The 26,593-nt window shown below is 41.4% G+C and overlaps 1 protein-coding gene across 1 annotated transcript; it reads left to right on the forward strand.

Annotated features, from left to right (window-relative positions):
• The first annotated feature begins 11,214 nt into the window (after positions 1–11,214).
• NRBF2 (nuclear receptor binding factor 2) lies at positions 11,215–25,422 on the forward strand. Its single transcript, XM_039554092.1, has 4 exons — positions 11,215–11,347; positions 20,995–21,079; positions 22,758–22,798; positions 23,890–25,422. Exons 1-4 carry the CDS (start codon positions 11,294–11,296, stop codon positions 24,604–24,606), a joined length of 897 nt encoding a protein of 298 aa, XP_039410026.1. The 5' UTR covers positions 11,215–11,293; the 3' UTR covers positions 24,607–25,422.
• The last annotated feature ends 1,171 nt before the right edge of the window (positions 25,423–26,593 follow it).

Here is a 26,593-nt window from a genome sequence, read left to right on the forward strand (position 1 = left end):
ATTGCCAGCCCAGGTGGATTATTTTTAGGTGGAATAATAATTACTTTACTCATGTCTCTGTCAATCTCTAAGTAAGCAGGCTCTGTATAGTGTTCAGTGAGACTGTTTACAAATACATTTGTACTAAATTGGTAGTAACCAGCCTCAGTTTTTCCTTCAATTCATAGTTTCACATTTCTTAGCAGAACAGGTACTGGATGCAGCTACACAGGCTTATTTTGGCTGAATTTAGTTTAGAAGAGCCATAGATTCTGGCCTGACTGTTTTTAATGCCCTTTATCAGTAGATGGATGGGCATGCTCATCCGCCTTGCTCAGAACCAAGCTGTTACCCAAGTACCCAAGCACTGCTAGCAGCTTTTGCCTACCAGACACTACTGAAGAAAGCATCCTTAAATCAGCTGAAGACACAACATTGTGGGATAAAAATATAAACTGGATGCCAATATACTGCACAGTGCTTATACAGATCAACTCCACACAACAATGACCTCCAAGCAGCCTTCCAAAGTGAAAAAATTTCAGTTTAGAGATCAGCATCCAGCTTCTAACCAAACATACTTCAAAATCACAGACCATGTTAAAAAACAAATGGCAACTCTGTTCTGACACTATTTTGAAGAGATCTGTTTTCTGAACTTGTAGTGTAAACATGTACTTAGCTACCTGCAGCTGCAGTGAAACAAAATGATTGTGTTCTCTACGATTCACAGTAATTAATACATGAAAACTAAATAAATTAAATTCTCACCAAAAGTGAGAGAAGATATGAGACAAATATCAGATGTGTGTAACAGCTGCAGCCTTTCAATAGGTGCCTCCAGGACACACTGCAAGTGTGCTCCATGTCTTATACAATGAGGGACACACACACTGCAAGTCATTGGGAACGTTCAGCATTGTTACGAACGAAGCACATGTGTTCTGATCTGTTCTGTGTCCAGTCCTGAGCAAGAACACACAAGACTCAAGAGCCACGTGTACACACTCCTGCCACAAACAGCCGCAATAAGATCCATCAAATCTTACACAATAAAGAACTTCCTACACAGATCCAGGCTGTAGGATCATTGCTTTAATTGTTTCTTTTCTCAAATACCAAGAAAACAATGACACATCTCCCAAAGTTTACCTGGAGAACATGTCCTAATCCTACTTCATGAGCTGAAGCCTAAGGATTTCAACTTTGCTTTGGTTTTTGGTTTTGTTAAACTAGAAAGTCTTCATATGTTTAACAAAATACTTATGAGTATGAACTCAGGTCTTCCTGTTCTCAATATCTCCTCTACCAAACTGGAGTAGATGCTTTGCTAGATTAGATCATATGCTAACTTTGCATATTAAAAAAGTGGATGGAAATACCAACTTACATTTATTTTAATACAATTGTGTGATTTGAGGTTTATAGAGCCATGCATAAAGCATTTGTCATTCCACCTTTAACAAAACTGATCCATTAACTCTGGCCATATTTTTAGTACATAGTTAGCTACAAAAGCATTAGGAGACATTATGAATCATTCTGGCATTATGAGAGTTAATAGAATACTATATATTTTTCAGGATTATTAATATTTAGTGTCGTTCAGTAAATTAAAAAATCAAGTTTAACTAAGGTTAAAAATATCTGATGATACAGTACATAGATGATTGTAAATGTATATTAATGAAGCTTTACACAATTGACTGGATATCTTTTCGTTAATCACTCACAAACCCATGCCAAACATATATCAAAGACGTCAGCTCCTTTTTCATCCAATCTTCTGACATTTCATTATTATGGTTACCTGATTAATGGATGCAATAATATATGTGGCATGATATGATATGTTCACATTAAATTTTAATCAAATATTACTAAATTCAGAAAACATTAAGTAAATCATGACTGATGAGGCAATATTGCTGTACTGTCATATTGATGGTTAGAGAAACTCACTATGGAGAGTTACAGATTAAGGAGGAGAAGTAAATCTTATGAGGAAATAGAAGTAGCTCAAGTTTAACTAGTTGGTTCTTTTAAAATTGCCTTCCAGCCAAAGGCTGAATATTAGATCCATCAAAAGTATTCCAGTGTCTGTAACTGATATGAATGCTTTGTTTTCTTATACTGCAAGTATAAGAAAAAGCATGGATTAACATATACTCTGCACAAGGGCCTTTACCAAAAGATGATGGCCTATGCAGGGAAAAGAACATTATTCCCCACTGCAGTTTGGAAAAATTAGCCCAGTTTTTTAAAAAAACTTGCTCTGACTTAAGCAGCAGGGTGTCAGGCACATGGAATGCACTTGGTCTGTTCATTTTTACCTTAATTACACTGTTGTGGCTTTGCAGGAGGTGTGCAGAAAAACAGATGGGGGTTCATGTTCACAGCCTAGATCTACAACGATAAGATGGTTTCACTCTGGAAAGCCAGAGAATGTGCCTCTACTGCTGCAGACAGCAGCTTTCTTTTCAGCTTTACTCCAGTAATTAACATGTTAATATGAAAATTTGGTACTCGTATTTGGCCATAATTCTATATTGCACTTTTAACTGACAGCCAGGAAATAAAACACTGAACTGGCTCTTTCCTGCTGTGTTTAAAGCTGAGAGAGACCTAATTGTATTCATCTACTTACATTTCCTGTTCTAGTAAAATTTCAGATGGGATGTGCTTATGTTGTCCTATGTCTGCCTTGGACATCCACCTCCCCACTCCCATAACCAAAAAGTTCAACTTATAATTTTGAGCATTACTCTTCTTTGTAACGAACAAGTTCTTTACCCAGAGTAAAACTCCATCTCATGAGCGTTAGATGACACTTTAGAAGCTAAACGATGAATCCTGAAAAACAGTACTGGAGGGAGTACTAGCTAAAAGACTGCAACAAAACTTTTCAAGTATTAACATGTCCCGAAAAAACTTAGTCCAGAGAATTTAGAGCTCCTAGAAATAGATAGTCTGAGGTGCTAATTCAAAACTTTCAATGTTATAATCTATGATTATTCTTGTGTAGAATGTCAGTCCCATGGTACAGACTAAACTGGTCTCTTCTTTCATTTGTTTGTACCTTATATATAAAAATAAAAGGGAGACAGTCTTGTCATATAACCATCTTTTTGGTAGACTCTTATGCCAAGATAACAGATGTTACTGGATTTAATTTTGACTATGTGAAGTAGCATACAAATCCTGCTTAACTGCATAATTAATTGTATTCAAAAACGAATGCATTGCATAGTACTTGCCATAAGACCTTTCCAAAATGCTGTTTGCTTCTTCATGTCCTGGTCTAACTTTCAATCCTTTTTCTTGTTTTGAAAGATTATGAGGGGTGTAAGACTGCATGTTTACCAGCATGGGAAATCTCAGTGCTACTGCACTCCAAATAAATACTACTCAATTCTGCAGCTATACTCTGAATATTAAGAGCAATAAATATTTAACGTGCTTAGCTGGATTTTTTTTTGGACAACTTGCTTTTTGCTAGAAGTCATTCCATATAAAGTATTTCAAGGGAAAGCATACAGATAAAAAAGGCAGAAAAGGAAATTAAAATGCTTAAATGGATACAATGAAATTAAGCACCAACTGGGAAGAAGCACTGAGTACCAATGTATCTTGGTAGCCCAGCTGAGCTACTGGTTTATTACTGGTTAGCTGTATGGCACAAGGACTTCAGTTAAACACCTTCTGCTATAAAAGAGGGTTTGGTATTTTTTACATGTGATCAGCTCATAAAACCTAATGTGAACAGTTATGAGAATAATTACAGCAAATCACTAAGTTATCTTCCTCCATACCCAGATAAGTTCTGTACAGTTACAAGATTAAAAATCACAAAATTCCTGTGAGTGTAAGACCTAATAAAAATGGAAGAATACATCCAAACCCACAGCTCTTACCTCAGGCAAACTCCCACTGGTGTTGGCACCTCATGCGATGCAGAGAAGAGTGCAGACACTTCAAACAAAATTGCCTGGAAAGGTTTGATTCACTCTCACTTGATTAATTGAATGAGTATATTATAAGTCAGTCTTGCAGCTCTTGCTTTTCTCAGGAATGGAAACATACCAGAAAAAAAAAGAGGTAACTCAAGGTTCTCAGTAAACTTCAGATCAGAGTATGATGTTATGGCTCAGGCCTTCAAAAATCTGCAGGTTTCCACTAGAATCACCTGTTAAAAACAAGATCCAGCTTTTAATGACCCAACATAGCTTTGTAGTCTACAGAGTTGTGTCAAATACCAGACATTTTGTCAGAAAGTCAACTTGAGATCGGTCTATTTCTTTGCATTACAGTCTCAGAGAGGAAAGACAAAAGAATCCAGAAAATTTTTGACTGAACACTCAGGACATGTGATGTTCACTGTATGTTGAAAATGTGTCGGTTTCTAAGGGCGAGGAAAACAATAATGTTCTGTCCAGAGAAACACAGTTGTGGAGTTAGGATAAGAGAGCCAGTTTAGAGAAAGAGAAACAGAATTAGTACTAGTGATGCAAGAACAGAACCTTCATATCCTTTAGCAAAGTAAAGCTGCTAAACAAACCTACTTTTGTCCAAGCTTTTTAAATCCCAGAAACCAGAGCTGAAAGGGTCTTTTAAATTTGTGGATAAGGCCAGCTGAGAGAAGCATTATTCAGCTGCCTGTGGCAGCATTTAGGAAGGCAGTAACAGAAGCAAGGATGCAGCAGAGGGCCTTTCAAAGATGAGCATGAGTGGAGCAGCAGGTCTGAGTTGAGGAAAGAGGGGCAGGCCTGTGGGTTATAGGTGAAAGGGGATTTGTGGCAAGGGCGTGAAAGTGATGAAAGGGAGGGTGGTGGCTTTATAGTAGAGCTGTATGAGAGAAAATGTACTAAGAAATGTTAGGAAGAGCCTTGGGGCCATGGAGCATTCATGAAAAACATGGAAATCCTCACATTTTGATTTCTCATCACTTTCAGATGGCCAGTTCTTTTCAACCACCATTTTAGATGTCAGAAATATATCAGCCCTATTCAATATAAAATAAAAAGTCAGTATATCACTGACATCACTATGCTCTCACAAAATACTGAAAACAGGAAGGTTGCTGCTCAACTTAATACTGAGGACTTATGAACACAAAGACAAACAGTTTTCCTGGTATCTTGCACCTGGACAAAGTATTGCAAAGGAATACTACTTAGCCTTTCACCATTCCCACCAACTCCTTTACCTAAATTAGTTGTTCTGAGCAAAGAAATCACACTATAAATATAATTAGTTACTTGGAACCTGATCTAAAGTCTAATGAAATCAGCATAAAGCTTACAGAGAGAATGAGCTATAAAGAAAATATTAGTTTGATTGCTGTGGGCAAAACTACTTTCAGATCTAAGCAGAGGATTTAGCTATTTTATTCTGCAAGCAATGAGAAAATATCTTCTTGATTCTAAAACTAAAATAAGAGACCTAATTAATTCTGGAGCACCACAGCCATATACATTACTTCTTAGTATGCAGGAATCCAATAGTTTCTTTTTTAAACAGCAGTATTTAAAAATGCATTTAATTTAAATGGTTGTGGTTCCTCTTTTCAGTAAACACATGTGAAGGCATACATTGTGTTTAAATATAATAAATACAGCTAAAATCATGCATCTGGGTCAATCCTCTGCATGTAATCAGGATTATGAAAATTTAGTTTTTCTTATCTTTCTCAATAAATGGTCTGTGTACAGACGACTGGAAATTTATTCAGACATGGTCTTGGTTGTGTTCTTGTATTTTAACTCACCAGTTCTTTCTTCCCTGCAAATCTGACTGATTTCAAATTCTGTCAGTTGCTCTGGTAGCTAAGTGCCAAACTGTGGTTGCTGATTTCTAAGCTGTGCTCAAGTTCTTTCAGAGAAAAAATTCTCATGCCAAGGCACTGTAAATTGTAAGTTTTCTGCCCATTTTAACGACTCACTCTTTTGGTTCTGATTGCTGACCACATGTAATTATAAAGGAAAAGGCCACAGAGGACCTTGAGAAGGCAAAATCCAAATAGACACAAAAGGGGTAAAGGTGACTGGAAAAGCTTTTCGTTCAGTTTGCACCTTCTCCAAGATTTCACTGTCCTGAACCCCCCAGTCCTCTGAATGAGGTTTCTTCAGCCCCGGTTGTCAAAGCCCTCCTTCACCCAAATGCCTTGCCCACAGCTCCTCTCAGGCATTCCCCAGAGGCAACCCAAAGAGACACAGCACATCCAGGGGGAAATCCTAAAATCTGGTCATTCTGAAAAATCTGACAAATGGAAGGAGGCCCATCAGTTTGATGGCTCTGTATACGTGTGGTGGGAAAAAAAATTGTCAGAGGAATAGGGGAATCCCTTTTGTTTCAAAAGTCCTTCTTCAAAGAAACAGACATCCCCATGTCTCTTTGAGGAAGGCACTGTGTGGGAGGCTCTGTGGGCCCTCCTACAATGCCATGACTGAGAAGCCTGTCTTTAACTGGAGCTTCACTGAAAATGCACAGTCCAGATAAAATGCAAAGGCACAAAGAGTAAATAAAGAAGTAGTCAATGCTAAGCAAAGTGTGGGCCGAGGAATTCTGCCTCCTAAGGAAGTGACAGTCAAATGAAGCTGGCTCATCATGTGTGTCAAAAGCAGCATCAGACAGGTAAATAGCAATTCTACACTTCCCTCCTACTCTAAAATTCCACCCTTAAAACGCAGGGTATTTTAGGAAGCTTCCTGCTGACAGGCACATCCTGCCCAGAATTACATTTTAATAGCTCTTCTTTTAGACAAACATTTAATTTATACTTATACAGTCAACATGCTATTCCCATGCAGTCCCTTGGGAGGAGCAAAACATGCAAAACACAGAAAGGGTGGTAATGTAAAGAAATAATCAGTCTTAGTTCATTGATAAGTTTGCAGATAATGTAGTAGAGTATTTACTATGGTTCTGTTTTCTCTGGAGGGCAACTTTTTATCTCTTGGATCAACTCCATAGACTCTGGCAGAAAACAGTAGCCATTTTCAGTCCTGTGCAGAGGAGGTTGGCACGCCATCTGAAATGAATATGTGACATCCAGCACTCCAGAATCTTGGTATTTGGGACAAAAATCCACAAAATGCCCCAAGACTATTCTCTGAGTAAAGAAAAACTTCCATATAAATTTAGATTTTTTGAAGTAGCAATAACATCCCTATATCACATTAAAGCTAATTTTACAAAGATAGAGATAAGGTTACAGGTTTTACTTGCTTTCTGCAGCCACTTCGGGGCTTTGCAACATGATGCTTCTTGAAGGACCGGGGCACAATGGTATTTTCATTTTGCCAAAGACAAGAAGTACTACCTATCCACACACTGGCTTGACACAACAACACAGCCCCTAAAACCTTTATTCTGTTGATACAATATCCCTCAATCCTTTAGGTTCCATTCTACAAGTAGTAGATTGGCCCAGCATGTTACTCCTTTTTCCACTGAAGATAATGTGTCTTGAAATGAACACTGACTGTCTCTTAAAACCCAATAAATTAAATTGCCTTTCCTCAGCCAGCAACAGGAGTAATGGAAAAGATTTCTCAGAACTTGTTTGTTTGATTTCTACAGAAGTGTTTGACCTAATGATCTATTTTAGCAAATTGGTGTGACTTATGGATAACTGATAAGCACACAGCAAAAACCAGCTACGCAATTACCTGTCACAAGTCAAATATTTTATGCAAAATTAAAAATTATACACAAACAGATCAGGAATACAGTTTGAATAAATAAATAAATTAAAATCTCCAGTTCCATCACCAAAGAAGAAAAAAGAAAAGTTAGTAAAGTGGCTAGAAATAACAGCTTGACAGTATGTAATTTAACTGCCAGTGCATCTAAAATCTCATCCTACATAATATTTAGCAAGATCATCAACATCTGCCTCTGAATTAATGCAGTATGGAAAAGGATAATCAGCCAGCTAAGTGTGTAAGATCTGATGTTTAGATGCAAGAAAATCAGTAAATTGTGACACATTAACTCAGTATAATGTCATTAACAACTGAGCAACCAAGCTTTGTGTTCGAATGTAAAGACCTTTGGCAAACTTCTTCCTTTGTACCGGAAAAGAGAGGAAAAGGCCAGGCTGCACATGGCTGAGGATTAGAGAAGGGCTTGTCACTGTGAAGAGGTACAGTGACCAAGTGGGATGGCCAAAATGGGTGCTATACTCCTACAGATAACAGCTAAATATTACTCTTTCATGAGTGTGTGTCCATGAACTAAAAAGAAGGGAAACATAATGGTTCAGTACAATAAAACAATTCAATTTTATCGTCTCAAGTCTGAGTGTTAGTGCTGACAGTGAAGTGCCAAGTATCCTTTCTCCTTCACCCAGGCCGACCTGTGCCTTTAACAACTGATACAGGACAACTTCACCTATCTACTATTCAATCAATGGGCTCTAGTTCAAAACCATCTGGACTACATGGGATCTGACTTGCTGATATATAATGAAACAAAGTGATAGATAAATTCTTGCAAATGAAAATGGGAGCTAGCAAGGTGTCTTTGGGAAGCTCCTTGCCAGAAGAGACTATCTCGTCTAACCACATATGTTAGAAGGAAAACTCCCCCCAGCACTCCCATGTTGCAGAGCTAGTCCCTACAGCACCGGGATAGCTGAGAGCTATGGCATATCAGGCCATGTGGGCTCCCTCAGAGACCCACAGACGCCACTCATGCCTGAGGATCGCAGCTATAAAGGGCACAAAGGAAACTCTGAGCTTTCTTTACTTGCTGCTAATTAGCTTTTTCACTTCTTATTTTCTGGATATCTCAACTTCAGCCCTACCTTCTTTTCCCTCTCCCCTTTTTTCTCGCCTTCTTTCCCCTTTCAGACTAATATTGCCATGCTCCTATGAACTCGTGCCACCTTTTGTTCCATCTGACAAAGTTACACACAATCCCTCTATAGCACTTTTCTCCTCTGGTCTTCACAAAACACAAAAGTTGTGTGGACCACGACGCTCACTATGTTCAGTGGTGTAACAGCTCAGTGTCCTGTTCAGTGCCCTGTTTTGATGGTCTCTCTCAAGAGAGTGTATTTTGAATAATTAATCACAGAATCATTGACCTAACACTGCCAGGTCCACCACTAAACCCTAAGCACCACATCTGCAGGTTTTCTGAATACTTCCAAGGACTGCTATTCCATCACTGCCTTGAGCAGCCTGTACCAAATGCCTGACAGCCCTTTCAGTGAATAAATTTTTCCTAATATCAAATCTAAACCTCCCTGGGTGCAATTTGTGGCCATTCCCTCTTATTCTATCATTTGTTACGTGGGAGAATTGACACTATTGTGCTGTTAGCACATACATGGTGATATGGCAATTTTAGTACCATTGCCATTGTCACCTGTTTCCATATACTGCTATTCCTGCGATGAAAAGCCATGAGGAGCCCTGGTACTTTTACTGCTTCGTGACTCCACTGGGGGAACTTTTCCCCACAGGAATCCCACTCTCCCCTCATCACAGCCCTCGGTGTCTGTCCCTTAAGGCTCTACCTAGAGCTTTTAAAGTGTTTTTTGAGCTCCCATGGGATAGAAGGGTTCAGTAGCAGAGCCTTTTTCATTACCTCACATTTTCTCTATTCCCATCAATGAGCATCATCTGGAAGAAAAAGCTATCACAGTAACTTGAACGCAGAGAAAAATAGCAAGAATATAGCTGAGAGGTGAGGAAGATAGTTCTCTTTTTAAAGCATTTCAATTAAACTCACCCAGTGCTGGTTTTAAAGCTTCTGTGTGGCAGTGGCTGAGTGCAGAGTTTTAGAGGCCTCAGACTGACAGTATAGCAGCTGGCTTCTGGTGTCTACGTACAACTATACACAAATTTTACTTGCCAGTTTCAGCCTTACATTGGCTTACATCCGTTATTTTGAATTATATCCTCCTGACTTTTATTAAAGACCTGGGGATGCTGACTTGACACTGCACAGAATATGATGCAAACTCAAACATAACCATTTCTTACTCTTTGAGAGCCACGTCACTTATTCCTAGGCAAGGTTTTGACCAGACATTCATATTTTCATGCATGATTTCTTTACATCCTCTCTGTGCTGCATTATAAAAGGCACTTATTTAACTGGTGTTGCACTAAAAACCTCTATGAGCCATGCTGGGGGCACTTTTCCCCATGGACACCCCATTCTTCACCTCAGCAAGCCCCAGCAGGCAGCAGGGCATAGAAAGGCATTAAATAATACTGATAATGAGGGCATTAAATAATACTGGACCAAGAATCATATCTTGGGGTATGCCACTCATCACTGGACACCAGTGGAACTCTGCCACTGATCACAGCCCTCTGAGCCTGGCAGCTCAGCCAGTTTTCAGTCCATCTCTGGGTCCATTTATCTAGATCACGCTTTATCACTTCCTATACAGTGATGTTATAGGAGATCGTCAAAAGCCGTACAAAGTCGAGACAAACGTGCATACGTGGCTGCAAACTTGGATTAGAAATCTCTCTGTAAGACTAACCACCCTACAGAACAATCGTTAATACCAAAATACTTCAAAATCAAGATCCTAAGCAGCAATCTCCAAGGAGTGGCTGAGGTCACTTGGTTTGTTTAGCCTGGAGGAGACTGAGGGGAGCCCTCACTGCGGTCTGCAACATCCTTATGAGGGGAAGCAGAGCGGCAGGCACTCATCTCTTCACTCTCGTGACCACTCACAGGGCTCGAGAAAATGGCATGAAGCTGAGTTAGGGGATGTTTAGGCTGGATGCCAAGAAAAGGTTCTTCCCCAGAGGGAGGTCGGGCACTGAACAGGCTCCCCAGGGAAGTGGTCACGGCCCCAAGCCTGACAGAGCTCAAGGAGTGTTTGGACATCACTCTTGAGCACATGGTGTGACTCTTGGGGCGTCCTGCGCAGGGCCAGGAGCTGGCCTCGATGATCCTGATGGGTCCCTTCCAGCTGGGCATATCCTACGATTCTAAGATTTCCTTTTTTTTCTTTTTCCCTTCACCACTTTAGGTCTTAACTTCTCCAAGAAGCAAGGAAGGTGACGTTTTTCTTTATTTATTTTTCTTCACCCTCGTTGACTGGCACACCCTTATGGGAAGGGTGAACAAATCCCTCTCTATTCCTGATTCCCCCCCCCACCCGCGCTCTGCCCTCAGGGCGGGAGGCGCGCGCGGCGCCCGTTGCCCCGGCGACGCGGCCCCGTAGTCTCGCGAGGCGCGCCCGGCTCTCGCGGGCAGAGCGGAAGCGGCCGCCGTGTTTACAACCCGCGCCGGGGCCGGGACGCGCCGGGCCGGGGGCACCGGCGAGCGCCCCCCGCCCATGTGCCCGCAGCCCCCGCCGCTCATGGAAGTGATGGAGGGGCCCCTCAACCTGGTGAGCGCGGGGAGTGGAGGGGAAGGGGGGTGCGTCCTGTCAGCTGGTGCCGCCGCTGCTCCCGCCGCTCGGGCAGCGGGAAGAGGGTGACACCCCTCGGCTCCTACCCACGGGTAACCGGGCGGAGAGGCGCGACCTGAACAGAAAAAGGGGCTCTCGCCGCCCTTCTTTCCCCCCAAACACCTGTTCAGGTCTCGTGCCAGGCCCTGCCCGGACGGGAGCGGGGCCCAGCGGCCGTCCCGGGCCGGAGGCGGCTCCGGGGAGGGAGGAGGGTGCGCTCGCCCCGGTCCCGCCGGGGGCAGCGCTGCTCCGTGCCCGGGAGCGCGGCGGGAGGGGAACCACCCGGGGTCCGTGTCCTGGCTTGTTTAGATTGGAGGGGTGTGTGGGGACATGGTGTTGCAAAAGCGAGGGACAAGGGAAATTCAGGAAGGAAGCGTCTAAAGGAAACGTCTGGATGACACAGGCCATATCCACGAGAGTTTCAAGAGTTTTAGAGGCTTGTCGGGGCCTAGTACTGGCTAAGTGCTTCCTTTAATTTCGGAAGGTGAAATGCTTTACAACCTTAAATCAGTAATTGGTCTGCTTAAACTAAATTACTAAGGAACCTGAACTGAAACGCAGGTGGTCTGAAAAATGCATCTTCACAAAAGCTTATCAGATGTTAAACAGCCTAAATTGGCAAGTCTCTGCCCCATAGGCGAGATCTAGGTCAAGAAGAGTTAGTTCTCTGCTGCCCTGTGGGTTTTACCAAAGCTGTATCTTGGCTATGTGGTGACACACAGAGCATTCCCTTAGAAAACAGGCTTTGGTCCAGCAGTCCAGTTAGCCAGAGGCAGCACACTGGGAATACAGCTCTACTGCTTTCAGGAACGAGTTTGATCCAGGAGTTGTTCAGACATCGCCATGCAAACTTCAGACTTGTGTCAGTTTAGTTTTTAATCAAAGCTTATTTACACCAGGATGGTGTCAGTGCCGACAAATCCTTGCCGACAGAGTCAGGTATTTCTGGATTGCTCTCCCTAGTTTCAGAAAGACTTAGAGAACTGTCATTGCACACCACCCATGGAATTAGGGCTGACAGTGTAGTAAGGAGATGATCTATTTAGATCTGTAGTATGTCAGCATCGTGCTGTCTCACTTTTTACTCTGTCTACTGAAAGACTGATTAAAATAAGGAACAGCAGGAAATCGGAAAGCTCTTGTAACCTGTTGATACCATGGGGTTAAAGTCAGGCAAACTTAACAGCATGGTAATGCAAGAGGGCTGAACTATAGCTATTTCACAAACACGGTAAAAACCTTTTTAAAAAGTAGATCTAGTGCATAAGGTTCTAAAGAGAAAATTATAATTATACATTCGCTAGTAAATGTCTGAATGTAGCACCTTTTTTGGCAGTATCACTAGTCAGTAGTGTTTCTTACTGAAACCATTTAGAAAGATTGTAGGAGTGACACAAGTGTGACTAAAGCCAGGTTTATGACCTTGTGACCACAATAGGAGTGTGCAGTTACCATGCCTGTGTAGCTCCAGGCTGACAGTAAGGTCAAGACACTTCTGTGTAATGCACAATACAGGAAAAAAAAGTTGTTTTACACACTTTTGTACACAAAATTATGAAATTGCCTGTGAATATGGTCCTACTGCCTGAGAGTGTCCTGAAATACAAAAACTTTTCTTGAAGCCAACCAAACCCATCAAATCACCCAACACCTAAACTACAAAGTGATTGTCGATACAGTAATCGTTAGTCTTATTTAGCTGCTATCAGTGGCTTAAATACAAGGTATTTTCCCCTCTTTCATTATGTCACGGCTTGCCAATTTTCACAAAACTGATTTTTCATCAGTTAAGGCTTTTCATGAGAATTTACCACAGTACTTGAATGTTGTTTTGTCTTGTAAAAATTAATTGTGGATCAGAGCATCTAGTCTTAGTTACTGGAAGGCATAGATACTGTCCTGATTTTCCTGGCCAGCTGATCTGACCACAAAAAACCAAAAAAACAAAAACAAACAAACAAAAAAAACCACCACCAAAAAACCAAAACCAAAAAACAAAACCCCAACAACAAAAAAACCCCTTACACTTTAATGCCATATCTTGTATTCTCCTGGCTTCCATTATGCTCTTTTTCTGCAACTTCTGAAAGATACATTTCCCTAAAATAATCTTTTATCATTATGGAACTGAATCTTCTTCAACCTTACAAATAAAATTTTTAGGTTTTGCCGCTGAATTTAAAACCAGCATCAACTAAGTGCAGTCCCTGCACCAGCAGGCAGCCATATAGCAGGTACCTAGCCCAGCTGATTACTTATTTCACACATAATCCAGTGTCAAACCCAAAAACATCTCGCCATTCTTTTTACAAATTAAAACTTCTACTGTGAAAGCATGAAGATAAGTCTTCTGTGAATACTGCATGTTCTTACAGAGCATCTTAAGACCTTCTCTGTGCTGCTTGCTGTAGGGGCAATTCCTACTGCCATCTGATTTAGGCAAAGAATTTTGATCTCACATCCAGCCATGATTTTAATCTTAGGTATAGGAGCAAAAGTTACAAGTTAAAAAGCACAACCACACACTGCTGACTATCAGAAGCTTGGAAGTAACGCAGTAAAAGTGAAGCAAATAGTATTAACCCCAGGAAGAGACTACAGATTGCTCCTTAAACAGAGTTTGACACCCAGGACTTCATAACTCTGCAGATTCTACTTTAACAGCTCAGTATTGTCCTGTAGGTAAGGAGCCATACCACCTCTACCTTGTATTCTTCCTGCAAGGTAGTAGCATTATCATTTATGATAAAATACAGTCCAAAATCTGGTGAATATCTTATCACCTTTTAAGTGTCCTGAAGCGTAAAGGACCCAGCTTGAAGACCTGCTGTTTTGGTGAAAATCAGAAAGCACAGACAGGTAGCTGGAGTGAGAATAGCACAAAATGTGTATTCCAAGAATCTCATGTAATGAGAGCTTTTAATATTAATGATGTAAGCCACTGGTAGCAACCATTCCAGTGCAAGCCAATCAATGGTTTACTCTAACGAATTATTTCAAAGTGAGGTAATACTGCATCCACGCAAAGTCAAAATAAAAAGCAGAATAAATATGCAATATGGAAGTGTAGGAGGAGAAAATAGAAAACATCTATGAAAGTTCACTAGAAACCAAAGGATATAAACCATGCAGACTATTGTGTTTGAGACTTAATGCCAGCCTGCAGTTCTGTTATTTTCACTGGAAAACCAGGAATATTATGTTAATCTACAGAAACATCCATTGAACCCCATTTGTTTTCTTTGCTTTTTTAAAAAAAATCTTAACCTGGAAGCTGCTATACTTGATCTTCCAGTGTAAAATGAACCAAAAGAAAAAGGCAGATGCACTCAATTCTGAATTCAAATTAGAGAGAACAAGCTTGTAAGGTAACAAAAGGAGAAGTATCACTAGACACACATGCTTAACACAAAGTCTGTTTTTACCACAGTAGTGGGAGAACTGAAAAGTGTGAACACGCAGAGGCAGCAGCATGTCTGAGTAAAGTGACTGGAGGTGCATCAGATCCTCATCAGCTGAACAGCCAGATCAGTAATAGCCACCTTGGAAAAGCTCAACACTGTTGTGTGCAGGCATATAACTGCTGTAAAAGTACAACTGATTTGTACAACACAAAACTGTTCCTTGTGGCACATAAAACAACTTGCAGCAGCTCCCAGTCAAGAACATAATTAGCTAAGTGATGGGTGCTTGACAAGCATTATTTCCTCGCTGTACCTGTGCTGTTTGGGTACCTACCAGCAGTGCCTTTCTGCTGTGTCACACTGGCATTACGTGCCTGTCATCAAGCCACAGAGTTCAGCTCTGAGTAAGCATGACCAGCAGTTTAAAGACCCAAATGAAGCCATCTCAGAGAGGCCTGGTGAGACAGACTGAAGCCACAGCTGAAGCCTTTCTGCCCCACTTGTTTTGAAATTGTTGCTCTTGGAAGCTTGTTCACTGGACAATTTGTTGTAATGGTTCAGATGCTCCTGCTGAGAGGTAGCTCAGTTGCTGTAACAGCTTGAGCCATGTGGTTTAGGGCTAGATACAGAGGCCCAGACTGGTTTTGTTTATCAGGGTGATGGAACAGTTCTCACTTAGCTTGTAACCTCCAGTTAGCAAGACCTGTGTGGTACCAGCTGTGACATTATATATGGGGACAAAAAGAACATTGCCAAAGCAGCTGAGAACTGTAGGCATACAAAATTCCCCAGGGAGGTGGTAGAGTCACCATCCCTGGATAAGGAAAGACTGGACATGACACTCAGTACTGCCACGGGGGTGTTCAGTCATAGGCTGAACTCAATCTCACTGTCTTTTCCAACCTGATTCATTCTGTGAGTCTGTGAACATGGCTCTGACAAACAAGTTGAAGCATTTAGTGCTTTTATCATACTAAATGGATGAAAAGGAAGCGAATGAGGTTGATTTGACTATGCAGTAGGTAAAAGGATACCACACCTTAATGAAGGTGCAGGTGATCAGGGAAAGGGCTGCAGCTCTGCCTGTATGGGGTTTTGAACACTCCACCTAACCTGAGCAGTGTAAATGCAAGTTGGGTTCATTCCAGATCTCTTAATTGCATTTGCATGGTGAGGAACTCAGACTAACCATTTTATCTGAAACTTGGAATAGGTTGGGAACACACACGTAGTCAATTAGAGCTATTCAGTGAATTAATGGGGGTTGCCTAAACAACTGGTTGCTCACCTGCCTGTGTATTTAAAGTCTAATACTCTTGCTTACATGCAAGTTGAACTTTAACATCTTTACAATTCAATACAAACTGAGTGAGGAGTCTGTATTCTCAGCATTAACATTCTCATGAGAGTGTCACATACTTGTTTTGCTCTATAGGAACACTAACCTATAATTTACACAGTTGAGTCATTGTTCTGTCAACCTTGCTAAATACAGGCTTTCAAAAACAGAAAATTGAGCTAACATGTGACTAGTGGTCTTGGTTGAACAGCCACAATGGGTTCTGCCATTTTTTGGTTCTCCTTTAGTCATCTTTCTCTACAGAATACAAGTATTTAAAAATGGGGGTTTGCTTCTCTTGGTAAAGCTACACCATTACCATTTCTTTAGTCTTACTGCAAATATATTCTCATTATTTAGCATAAGTTACAGTACAACTCTTCATTATTTTTGCTTTTAGTGTAACTGCCAGTAAATACAAACATTTTCCATGGTCACCCTGATCAAGGTTGCACTTTTTTTTTTTTTTAATAAATGGATAGCCATAGTTTATTCTTGGACCTCTCACGTAAAGTTTTACACTTGTATTCTCTTTTCATTCCATTTTTTCACTGCATATGAGGACATACACATTCAAACCTTTCTAAATTCACCATTTCCTGGTAAGAATGGGTTTGAAAGAGGCTTCTGTAGGTGTAGCACTGACAGAGTATGTGTGGGGTGGGGAGAACCATGGTGCACCACCTCATCCCACCCTTTGTAGCTTGCTGCTGTAAACACCCACATGGAAAACACTTAGCACTCTTCTGGATAATACAGAAGCAGCATGCACTTTCTGACTGTTCAAAATGGAAAACAGACCTATATCCATAGGGAAACAAATCCTGAAATAGATCCCTCCTCTCTCAAAAAAGCCCTTCCTCTTTGTTTCAGCAGTAAGAGAGCACAGGTATTGATCTTTTCTGGCAAGAATAACTGGTATGCAGAGTCCTTACCGTAAAATGGATGATAGCAGCATCAAACAGTGGTTTCACTTAAAACATTTACAAACAGAAACTTCTTTGCAGTTAAGCTTTCGTCAGGCCCCATCATTTTAGCAGCTGGATTTTTCCTGCCTTTGTCATTTTAAGTAAAGCACTGTAATCTGTGCTCCATAATCACATTAAAATACATCATTTTCTGGAGAGTCCCTTGTAATATACAGAGAAGGCTGTAAGCTTAACATCTTGTGCAAGGCTTTGTCCAGTGAAGAGCTGTTCCCATTAGTGGAACAGAGAAAAACAAAACATGTCTGTCTCAGCTACAGGAGTGCTGTTGCAAATGACTGCTCTTAGGAGAGGGTAGTAGACCTACTCTGTTTGAAAATGAGTAGTATTACATCTGCCTTCTAAAAATACTGTTGAATCAAACAGTTTTTTTCCTGTTATGCTCCTTTCTATGATAGCTAGCGATCTACTAGAATTGTGTGGGAAAGGTAGCAGCTTTCCCTCCTTACCCCTCCAACCTAAGCTGGGATCCTACTGTGGTAGTCCTTTAAGTTGTAACAGTATGCTATCTCTAGAAAGAAGACTAACATTGTTATTTTTTCCTTTGAGGGAACATCAGTAGATCTGGCAAGTGGGCCTTATGACTTAGTTTCTCACAGCCTGCAGTCTCATCATTATCTAGTCTATAGTAGGAAAAAGAAAACCAAAGAAGTGGAGTGTTAGATTTTGGTTAAAGAAAGCTGTAGGTAAAGAGGAGACCCTCACTGCTGTTTGAGAGGATTGTTTGATTGGATTTTATTCTGCTGTTCAGAGATTACACAGGCAATGATTTGGGCTAGTTGGGTGGAAAAACCAAATAGGAGCACTTCCCTAGAACAGCAGTACAAACTTACAAAAGCAGGTATCATCCCTCAGCATCTCAACTACATTTGGAAAGTGTGTGGAAAAATGCCTACTTTACCTTCTGCAGTTGGTCCAGAGTGCTTCAAGTCACACAGTAAGGCTTGTACAAATCTCTTAAGAACCAAATACATTGGAGCAAGGTGAGGAAGGTTTTTAGCTGGGCCATCCTTCACTCACACCTGCTCCCTTTTACAAGAGTCAAGTTGTTAGACCTGTCCATTTGCCTACTGGGAATTCCGGCTCATCAGGGTTGGGAGGGACATGTGGAAGTAGTTGTCAACCTGCTTCCCTTTTTCAATTCCATAGCTGGTTAATAAATTATAATTATTCTTACACCCCATCCTACGTTAATTTCCAGCACTGCAAGTGGAAGAGGAAAGAGAAATCAGATCTATAAACCCACCATAGTCAAGCAGCAGGTGTTTCTGCAATCACAGCAGCAAGACCAAAGTCAAAGCAGTCCTGCTTGAATCTGCTGGGAACCAGCACTGCAGCTCCAGAGCTGTTGTGTAAATACCTTCCTCTAGCATAACATCAGACCGGGGATGAACTTGAGAGTAATCTTCTTCTCTTTATGATAGAGGACCAGTTCTTCCATTGCCAGTTTTATAATGGGATACAGGCCACTCTAAGTTTAAAATAGCTTTGCTAACAATGGTTTGAAGCTGCGTGGTTGAGTGTAACAGAGCACAAAGAATAGACAGGATGTAGAATCTCATCTATGATAATGGCTATTGAGCATCCAAATACTTCTGCTGCAGCTTCATCACTTGCTGCTAGGAAACAGCACCACTAATTTCCACAATCAACTAATTGGAACAAACACAGGTTAGAATAAATGAGCAAATATTTTCTTGTCAACCTGTCAGGAAAAGACAGGAAAAGAGGAATTCCTTGCCCATGGCTGACTGCAAAACAGCTAGTTTTCTCACACAGGGCTGTGCTTAAAACTAATTTTTCTCTGCTGTAGCTCCTGTTGTTTCCATTGGGAAGTCTGTTGCATCAGAGTAAGATGGCCTGACACGTATATTTTGATGTAAGATCAAGAAAGGCGTTGTGACCTTGTCATCAGAGGACTCTAGGTCTTGTTTTTGCCAGCATCTATGGACTCTTGTTTTCCTAATTTTATTTACAGTTCAGCCCAACTTCTTCAGACTCTCTTCAGCATCACTGAAAGTTAATTGAGAATGGAAATAGTTTAATTGCTCAATCAAATAAGAACGGAATGTCCTCAGATGTTCTGCATGTGCTTAAGTGATTTGAGTAAGATCATACTCCAGCAGTTTAAAACACACGTGAATAATCTTTGAAAACAATGGGACTCAAATTCTTATATGTAAAAACTAGTAAATGGAACTTGTCCCCTGACTTGTTGAATTGCTTTCTTAGTTCTTCTGTCTCTGGCTATTCTGTTTCCTCTTTCCCTGTTTTTTTTTAGACCTGCCCATGCAATTTGCAGAAGCAGCTGTATCAATACTAATTTACTGAAAAATTGTTTTGCAAAGAACTAGCTCAGGTGTTTTTATGTCCATGACACAGCTAGTTTGTAATTGTAATCAAGCTGCCAGGAATAACCAAGGAGATGGCTCTATCTGTGCTGATACAGTTTGTTCATACCAATGGGAAATAAGTTTATCTTTCTGGCGTATGTCATTTGTAGGAGTCCATAGAAAAATGCCATAAACCAGATGATTTTCTAGTAGAAAAACACTTCCTCTTCTGAGATTATTTAACCTCAGGGTAGAAGAAATGGGAAATGCTGACAATGCTCTGAGGATTCAGTGAAGGTGAGGAAGAAGAATGTAACAAAGAGTATTTGTTGTGAAGAATCAAGGAGTTGTGGTTTAGATTTTTTAAGAACACACCATATTAGCATATGAAATCAGTTTCAGGAAAGCCAAATGTCTTCATGGAGTGATATAAGTGCCAGGGATTGCTTAAGAACAGCTGTTGCCCAAACGGGTGTTTTCTGTACAAGTCATTCTCTTCTGTGGTGTCAGAGCTGCTAAGATTCTGGTAGAAAACTGAACTTACCATAACACTGTAGGGCATAACTCCACTTGGCAAGCTGACAAACTGACCTGCATTTTGGGACTTGTATTTTAAATGGATGTTAATATAAGTACCATGTAAGTATCAGTACCTGATGTGTGTTTACTTCAAGCTCAACATGTAGTAAAGCAGTCCTGAGCAGTGTGTGTAGCTGACAGTCTCACCAGCCAGTGCTTGTAGCCTTTCACATTACACAGCTTGTCTTGGAGGAAGGGCCAGAAAATCCGTGTCTTGTAGTAATGACAAAAAAGACTTGCTCTCCTGAATGTTGCAGTGCTGGTTATGCAATACTGTTTCTCACTGAGCATATGCAAATACTTGCATCAAATGCTTGCTTTCAGCGACAACCTTAGTCTGTGTTGGTGGTTTACATTAGTGGTTTACAAACACTAGTATAGATTTAACTGTTGTACAGCAACAACGTGACTTTAATACTTTTAACTATGGCTGTGCTGCTACCATTAATTGGTGTAAGCTGCAGACAAAAAAACCCAATTTATTCACCCAAGAGGCAAAATGTCTTGGGCATGGGGCAGCAGAAAATGTCAAATCAGCTGTAAGATGTAACACAATTCAAATATCTTGCATTCTGCCAGGTAAATTGGTCCAAAATACTTAAAACTTCCTGTAACTTCTTTTGGCCTAACGCTCTTTTTACATGACTATGGTGTCTGCCTAGAAAGGAAAACATGTACTTTCTGAGGAACAGCTTCAAAAGTATTTTGTTGTGTACACACCAGTTTTGCTGCATTAAGAAACTTCAGTTCTTAACAGTACAGGCTTTTCTAAAGTAGTATTAAAGAAGTCCAATTACAAAGCTTGGAAGGGAGTGAAGATCTGAGCCTAAAAGCCTGAGAACTGGGATCAGTGCGGGTTTCTTAGATATACTGGTTATTTTTAAGACAGGTATAACTATTTGTCCATTACCCCTCACTGACATAGTGCTCTTTTTTTAATTTTAAGGCTCACCAGCAAAGCAGAAAAGCAGACCGCTTGTTGGCAGCAGGGAAATATGAAGAAGCAATTTCTTGTCACAGAAAAGCCGCTGGTGAGTAGGTGATTTCTCACATTTCAGCTCTTAAAATCAGTTTCTAGATTTGCATGCACCAAGCCTGTCTTGAGTTCAAGAAGTGTTTGGACAACGCTCTCGGGCACATGGGATTCTTGGGGTGTCCTGCACAGGGCCAGGAGTCGGCCTCAGTGGTCCTGGTGGGTCCCTTCCAACTCAGCAGATTCTATGATTCTGTGTAAGTAGAATGTCTAGTTACTTGAAAAATTTTTATTTTTAAAATGTGAATTTGTTTTTCAGTCCAGATCAAGAATCCTTTTGCAAACCTTTTTTCTCATATGAGCAGCTAAAGACAGACATTTTCAAAGTTGTTTAGATTGGGGGTGGTTATCACTGTGAAGGCAGTTGTTGACTGAAGATGAAGCCAACACCTTGTGGTATGCACAGACTGAAGCTGGGTACCTGCTGTAAGCCAGTTTATACTTTGCATTTTCTTCACTGCTTTCGTAGGCGAGGTCACAGTGCTTTCTCTGTTGGTAAAGGACAAATGTTTGCTTACAAAACTTCCCTTTCCTAATGTCTGCATCAAGGTAGCTAAGAACAGGTGATGAGCTCCCCAGAACCTGAGCAAAACAGCAGATTGCATCACAGGCCTCAACACTGCAGGGACAGCCTCTCCTGTGTGAGATCTTGTGCATTTACCTGTCCATTTAAATAGTCCTGCTTAATTATTTGTGTTGGAGTCCCTCAGCTCTCTGACAGTGTGGCAGCTACTTGGCAGAAGAAAGAGGAGGTCTTAATTGGTGCAACAAGTAGGACATTTTCAGGGACAGGGCTTGTGTAAAGACAAAGTAAGTGGCTACTCTGAACATTGTAACCTAGATACCAGGCGTTCTTGCTTTCCATTCATAAGTACTAGAAACCCCCATAAAGTGAGAAACTAATAGTTTCTTTGCTATTTATGAATACGCAGAGTGATGAGGGATTGCACTAATATTCTAAAATGCACTTTTCTTTTTCTTTTCTTTCATTTCATATACCAAGACAAAACCCAAAAATACAATGAATGCTTCTTGCTTTTCTTTGATGATTCTCTGCCATTGTCTTGCATCATTCCAGATTTGGCTGAGCATTTCTCACACGTTGTCATTCTCAGCACTAGTAAGATACGCTCAAAGTCTAAAGGGCTGCTCTGACCCTTAAGCCAGCACATTTTCTGGTTTGGAGGGGAAGTTGGTGAAAAAAGTGAGGAACTAAAGACCATAACTTTTCTTCATGAATGTAACTTAAAAGCATGACTTCATAAAATGGGTGGTGCCATAGGCAAGAGCATCCTACGTGTCGCATTTTGTTATAGACGGCTTATATGTTAGAAGTCTGGTCCTTAGCTATGTTTCTTCCCTTCATGGGAAAGCTTTTCTTCTGGGACTTTCTGGAAGTTTCTGCTGTTCTAAAAACAAACTGGAGCAACCCAAGCCAACAGGATACCACGGGAAGGGTGTAGATCTAGTTTTACAAGATCTTACAGTAATTTTTTCAGACTTCTGAAAAACAGCAGGTGTTTCCAGCCACTGTAATTGGGTAAATACTTTGCCTCTAGACTGCTGCCTTTATGTGGGGATCGAGCACACAGGTCTGAAGGCTTTTCTTGGCTGTTCTAGAAGCGTTCAGGTTTTGCAGCCATGCCATAAGTGCTGATGGATGTTCTGTCCCACAGGGTACCTTACGGACGCGATGAAGCTGACCCAGTCGGAGCAGGTGAGACCAGAGCGTGGCAGATGCCAGAGCCAGCCACAGCTCTGTGCTGCGCCGTGTGTCCCGTTGTGTCTGACCACATCCCTCCCGGGCATTACCCTCTGCAAAATTTTCTGAACCCTTGGCAGCTGCCCCAGGAGTTTCACAAGTGTGGTAATACTAGTCTTCCTAGAGAGTTTTTCCAAGTTTATATGGAGCAGGGACAAGAGAAATAACCCATCCAAGGGGTCTCCAACTTTCTAGTCTGCCAGACATCTTCAAGTAGGTGACAAAATTAGTGTCACGTTGAACTTTATCTGTGAGGCAACTTAGTATTTTGCTGAGACAAAAAGCCAAGCATTTCATCTACAGTATGTCATTTTGGTTTAATGAAGCCTGACTGGGGGATCTCTAGAACAACAGCCCTGACACTTTTTTTATCCATTCCACAAGTCTATCTGTGAATGGAGTAGTGTAGTCTGCTCAGCACTTTCGTAGCAGCAGGCTTCGAGTTTAGCCAATATTATGAAATCAAATAACCCTTGGAGATGAGACATCTGTCTTTGCTCCAGCGGGTCATTCTTGTAGAAAAATGGTCTTTCGCCCAGGTGAGTTAATAACAACTATGCCACCCCCTTCATTAAACGTGGCTGAATCATTTGGGACCATACCTGGCCTTGGAGCAATTTGCTGCTTCATTTTGGGTGTTATTGATATGTCTACACAGATACCATCACAGAAGCATACAGAAAGTTTGCATTGTTTAGGCAGAGTGTGGCCATGCATGCCAAGTGAGTCTCTTCTGTCCTGGTGTTGGTCACAGGTCAGTTAAACTCCAGGTGCCTTTGCCCAGAGGTGGTGTAGCCTGATCAGTGACTTTCAAACAAAAAGACCAGAGTTATGCTACATTTGGGTGATGTATCTGATTCTGTTGCACTGCACAAGCAGAGAGCGCATCCTGTTGGATTTAGTGTCTGAATGACAAAAGCTCCCCCCCTTGGGCATGTGGTGATGCTGTTTATGTAAATATTTACACACATGTAACTTAATGTGTGTGGATATTTGGGTGGGATTAGGGATCACCAACTAAATTGTTTAATCTTGTTCTTACTCAGGCTCAGCTATCACTGGAATTACAAAGGGATAGTCATATGAAACAGTTACTGCTCATCCAGGAGAGGTGGAAAAGGGCAAAGAGGGAGGAAAAGCTGAAAGCCCAGCAGAGTGCTGACAAGGAAGCAGCCACACATCTTCAGACTTCTTACAAGCCATCTGCTGAAGACTCTGATGATCAAAACATACTGGTTCCTGTTACTCAGAAATACAGCTCTTCCACAGAGAAACATTCACAGGATATTCGGGGTGTCTTTGACAGGGACCCAGATACACTTTTATTTCTGCTTCAGAAAAAAAAGGAGCCAGTGGAAGCATGTATGGGGAGTAAAGCGCCAAAAGATGACAAAACAATAATAGAAGAGCAGGCAACCAAAATTGCAGATTTGAAACAGCTCATAGAATCTCTTGTAGCTGAAAATGAGAGATTAAGGAGAGAGAATAAGCAGTTAAAAGCAGAAAGAGCTAGACTCCAAAAATCTCCAGTAGACAAGGAGTTGGATGTAGATGCTGACTTTGTCGAGAAGTCAGAGTTGTGGGGTCTGCAGCAGCACTCGGAATCTGCTTCTTCAGCTGCAACTTGGCAGAAGTTTGCAACAACTGCTGGGAAGGCAAAGGACATTCCAATACCCAACCTTCCCCCGCTGGACATCCCGTCCCCTGAACTCCCGCTGCTGGAACTCTCCGACGATATACTGAAAGGGCTGATGAATAGCTAAAAACCAGGAAAAGTGCTCAGTGTAGTTACCCAAACTTGAGAAAAGGGAAAGCCACCAGGACAATGGTGATCTGAGGGCAGAAACATTTACCACAATCCTACTGTTGGAGAAAAGGCATTAAGCAACTTTGTTACTGTGAAATACACATCATATCTGATCTACTTCATGGAAGTTAAAGGTACCATAGTTGGTATAAGATGGTGAGCTCTTTAGTCTTTCTCCCAATGTTTCAAACCAAACGACTGCCTGGAGAATGTTTCAAGTAACACAATCCTTCAGGGTTTTTAAGTATGCTATATGTAATAGTTACCTATAATGCCATAAATGATGGTGCAGAACCTAACTGTTATGGTTGCCAGTTGGCTGCCACTTCATATTGAAAAATGCTTCCTAGCATGAATTTGTGCATTTCATTATGCATAACTTTGTTAATTCAGATACAGTGCAATTTATACACCTCCTAGATGGATTTATGTGCCACACTGTACTCCTGACCACATTAACCTCAAGTCAGGAGAGATTTTAATTTCCATTCTATGAAGGAACCAACTTATTAGTTCTGTTGATGAGGGGTTTTTTTTGGGGTTATCTGTTTACATAACTAATCAGGGTGCATTGAATCTAGCTATTGGTTTCTGTATAAAGTGACATGGTTTAAAATGAAAAATCTATACTTAAGGAAAAATACCCTTTTTGTTTTCAGTGATGCATGAATGGAAGTAATTCTAGCTGGCAGTATTTGATTGAAAAAGAAATTGTTTACAGCTTAACCTGATTCAAAAAGGACAGGAAAATAAAAACCAAGGTGTTTTGACACTGTCTGATACATCTGTTCAAATGCTTCAGAGTATAAAGAACAAATTAGTACTTGCACTAAGTGTTAGAATACACCTACAGCTGAGCTTCTGTGTCCATCATTCAGCAAATTCAAGAAAGCTGGGATGAATTCAGAGGGCCTTGCCCACCTGTGTAGTGACCTGGCTGACAGCCGGGTTCCAGCACTGCAGAGCGCTGGAGCATCAGCAGAGCAGTTCCTTGGGTTTGCTGGGGCACAGCCCAGCAGGAGCTGTAGGAACAGTGCTGGGTCTGAGCAGGGCCGTGCGGCCTCCTCACAGCCGGCCCTTCCAGCGTGGCTCAGCCCCTGCCCTGGAGCCCAACTGGGGCTTTCCCGCGGGGTTCCGGTGTGTAGTGGAGGCATCAATACCTTCTGCTGTTACTGATTAGTGAAGTGTTCAGTATTGCAAGCTACACCATTTTAAGTTATTCTTGTGCTTGCTTTCTAAGAGTGCATTTTTCTTCCAGAATAGACTTGGAAGTGCAGCAAGAACACCTTACTGCTGTGCAAATTCTCCCCTTACTTCTGTATACCTGGTGTCTTCTGTGCTTGAAGGAGCATAGGGACTGGAGGTTAGAAAAAGTCTATGGAAACAGAGGTAAGACAAGGTCATTAGGGGAGGTGCCTTGTGCTGAATTGTAGCTGGAATCTAATCTTGCTGGGGAAATAAAAGTTATTTTTCAGTTGGAGCAGTTTAGCAAATAGCCCCATCCAGCTATGATGAGGTGACCTGTTCCAAGTCAGCCCCAGCTCACTGCTCCCACCAAAAGGCAAGTCCCAGCCGCTGCTGGCCCCTGCCGGGCTGACTATTCCAGGTAACAAGGCAGAGGAGGACAGTGTTTCTAGTCATGTAAGTAAAGCAAAGCAAATAGCATGTGTTTACAAGATGGAAATAAAATTATTTAAGCACCTACCTCATGCCACTGCCGGGGTGGCAGCTCAGGGCTCTTAACTACAGACAGACATTTCGGTGGTGTCTGCAAATGGCAGCTATAAGAGAAGGAAGCAATTTTTAGGTCTGTTGAAGTCAGGATTCCACTCAGAGGTGGAAGCACAGGAATTGCAAGCTCTACCTTCTCGATTTTAAGACTAAACTGTCCCTTCATGTATAGCTGCATAGACAAAACACCAGATCTGAAAGAAGCTGCTTCT

This window comes from Corvus cornix, chromosome 6 (genome assembly GCF_000738735.6).
Source record: "Corvus cornix cornix isolate S_Up_H32 chromosome 6, ASM73873v5, whole genome shotgun sequence".
Classification (NCBI taxonomy): domain Eukaryota; kingdom Metazoa; phylum Chordata; class Aves; order Passeriformes; family Corvidae; genus Corvus; species Corvus cornix.

Coding starts and splice junctions, on each gene's coding strand:
- NRBF2 (XM_039554092.1), top strand. CDS start 11,294: ATGTGCCCGCAGCCCCCGCCGCTCATGGAAGTGATGGAGGGGCCCCTC. Junction 11,348..20,994: donor TGGAGGGGCCCCTCAACCTG/GTGAGCGCGGGG, acceptor TTTAATTTTAAG/GCTCACCAGCAAAGCAGAAA. Junction 21,080..22,757: donor TTGTCACAGAAAAGCCGCTG/GTGAGTAGGTGA, acceptor TCTGTCCCACAG/GGTACCTTACGGACGCGATG.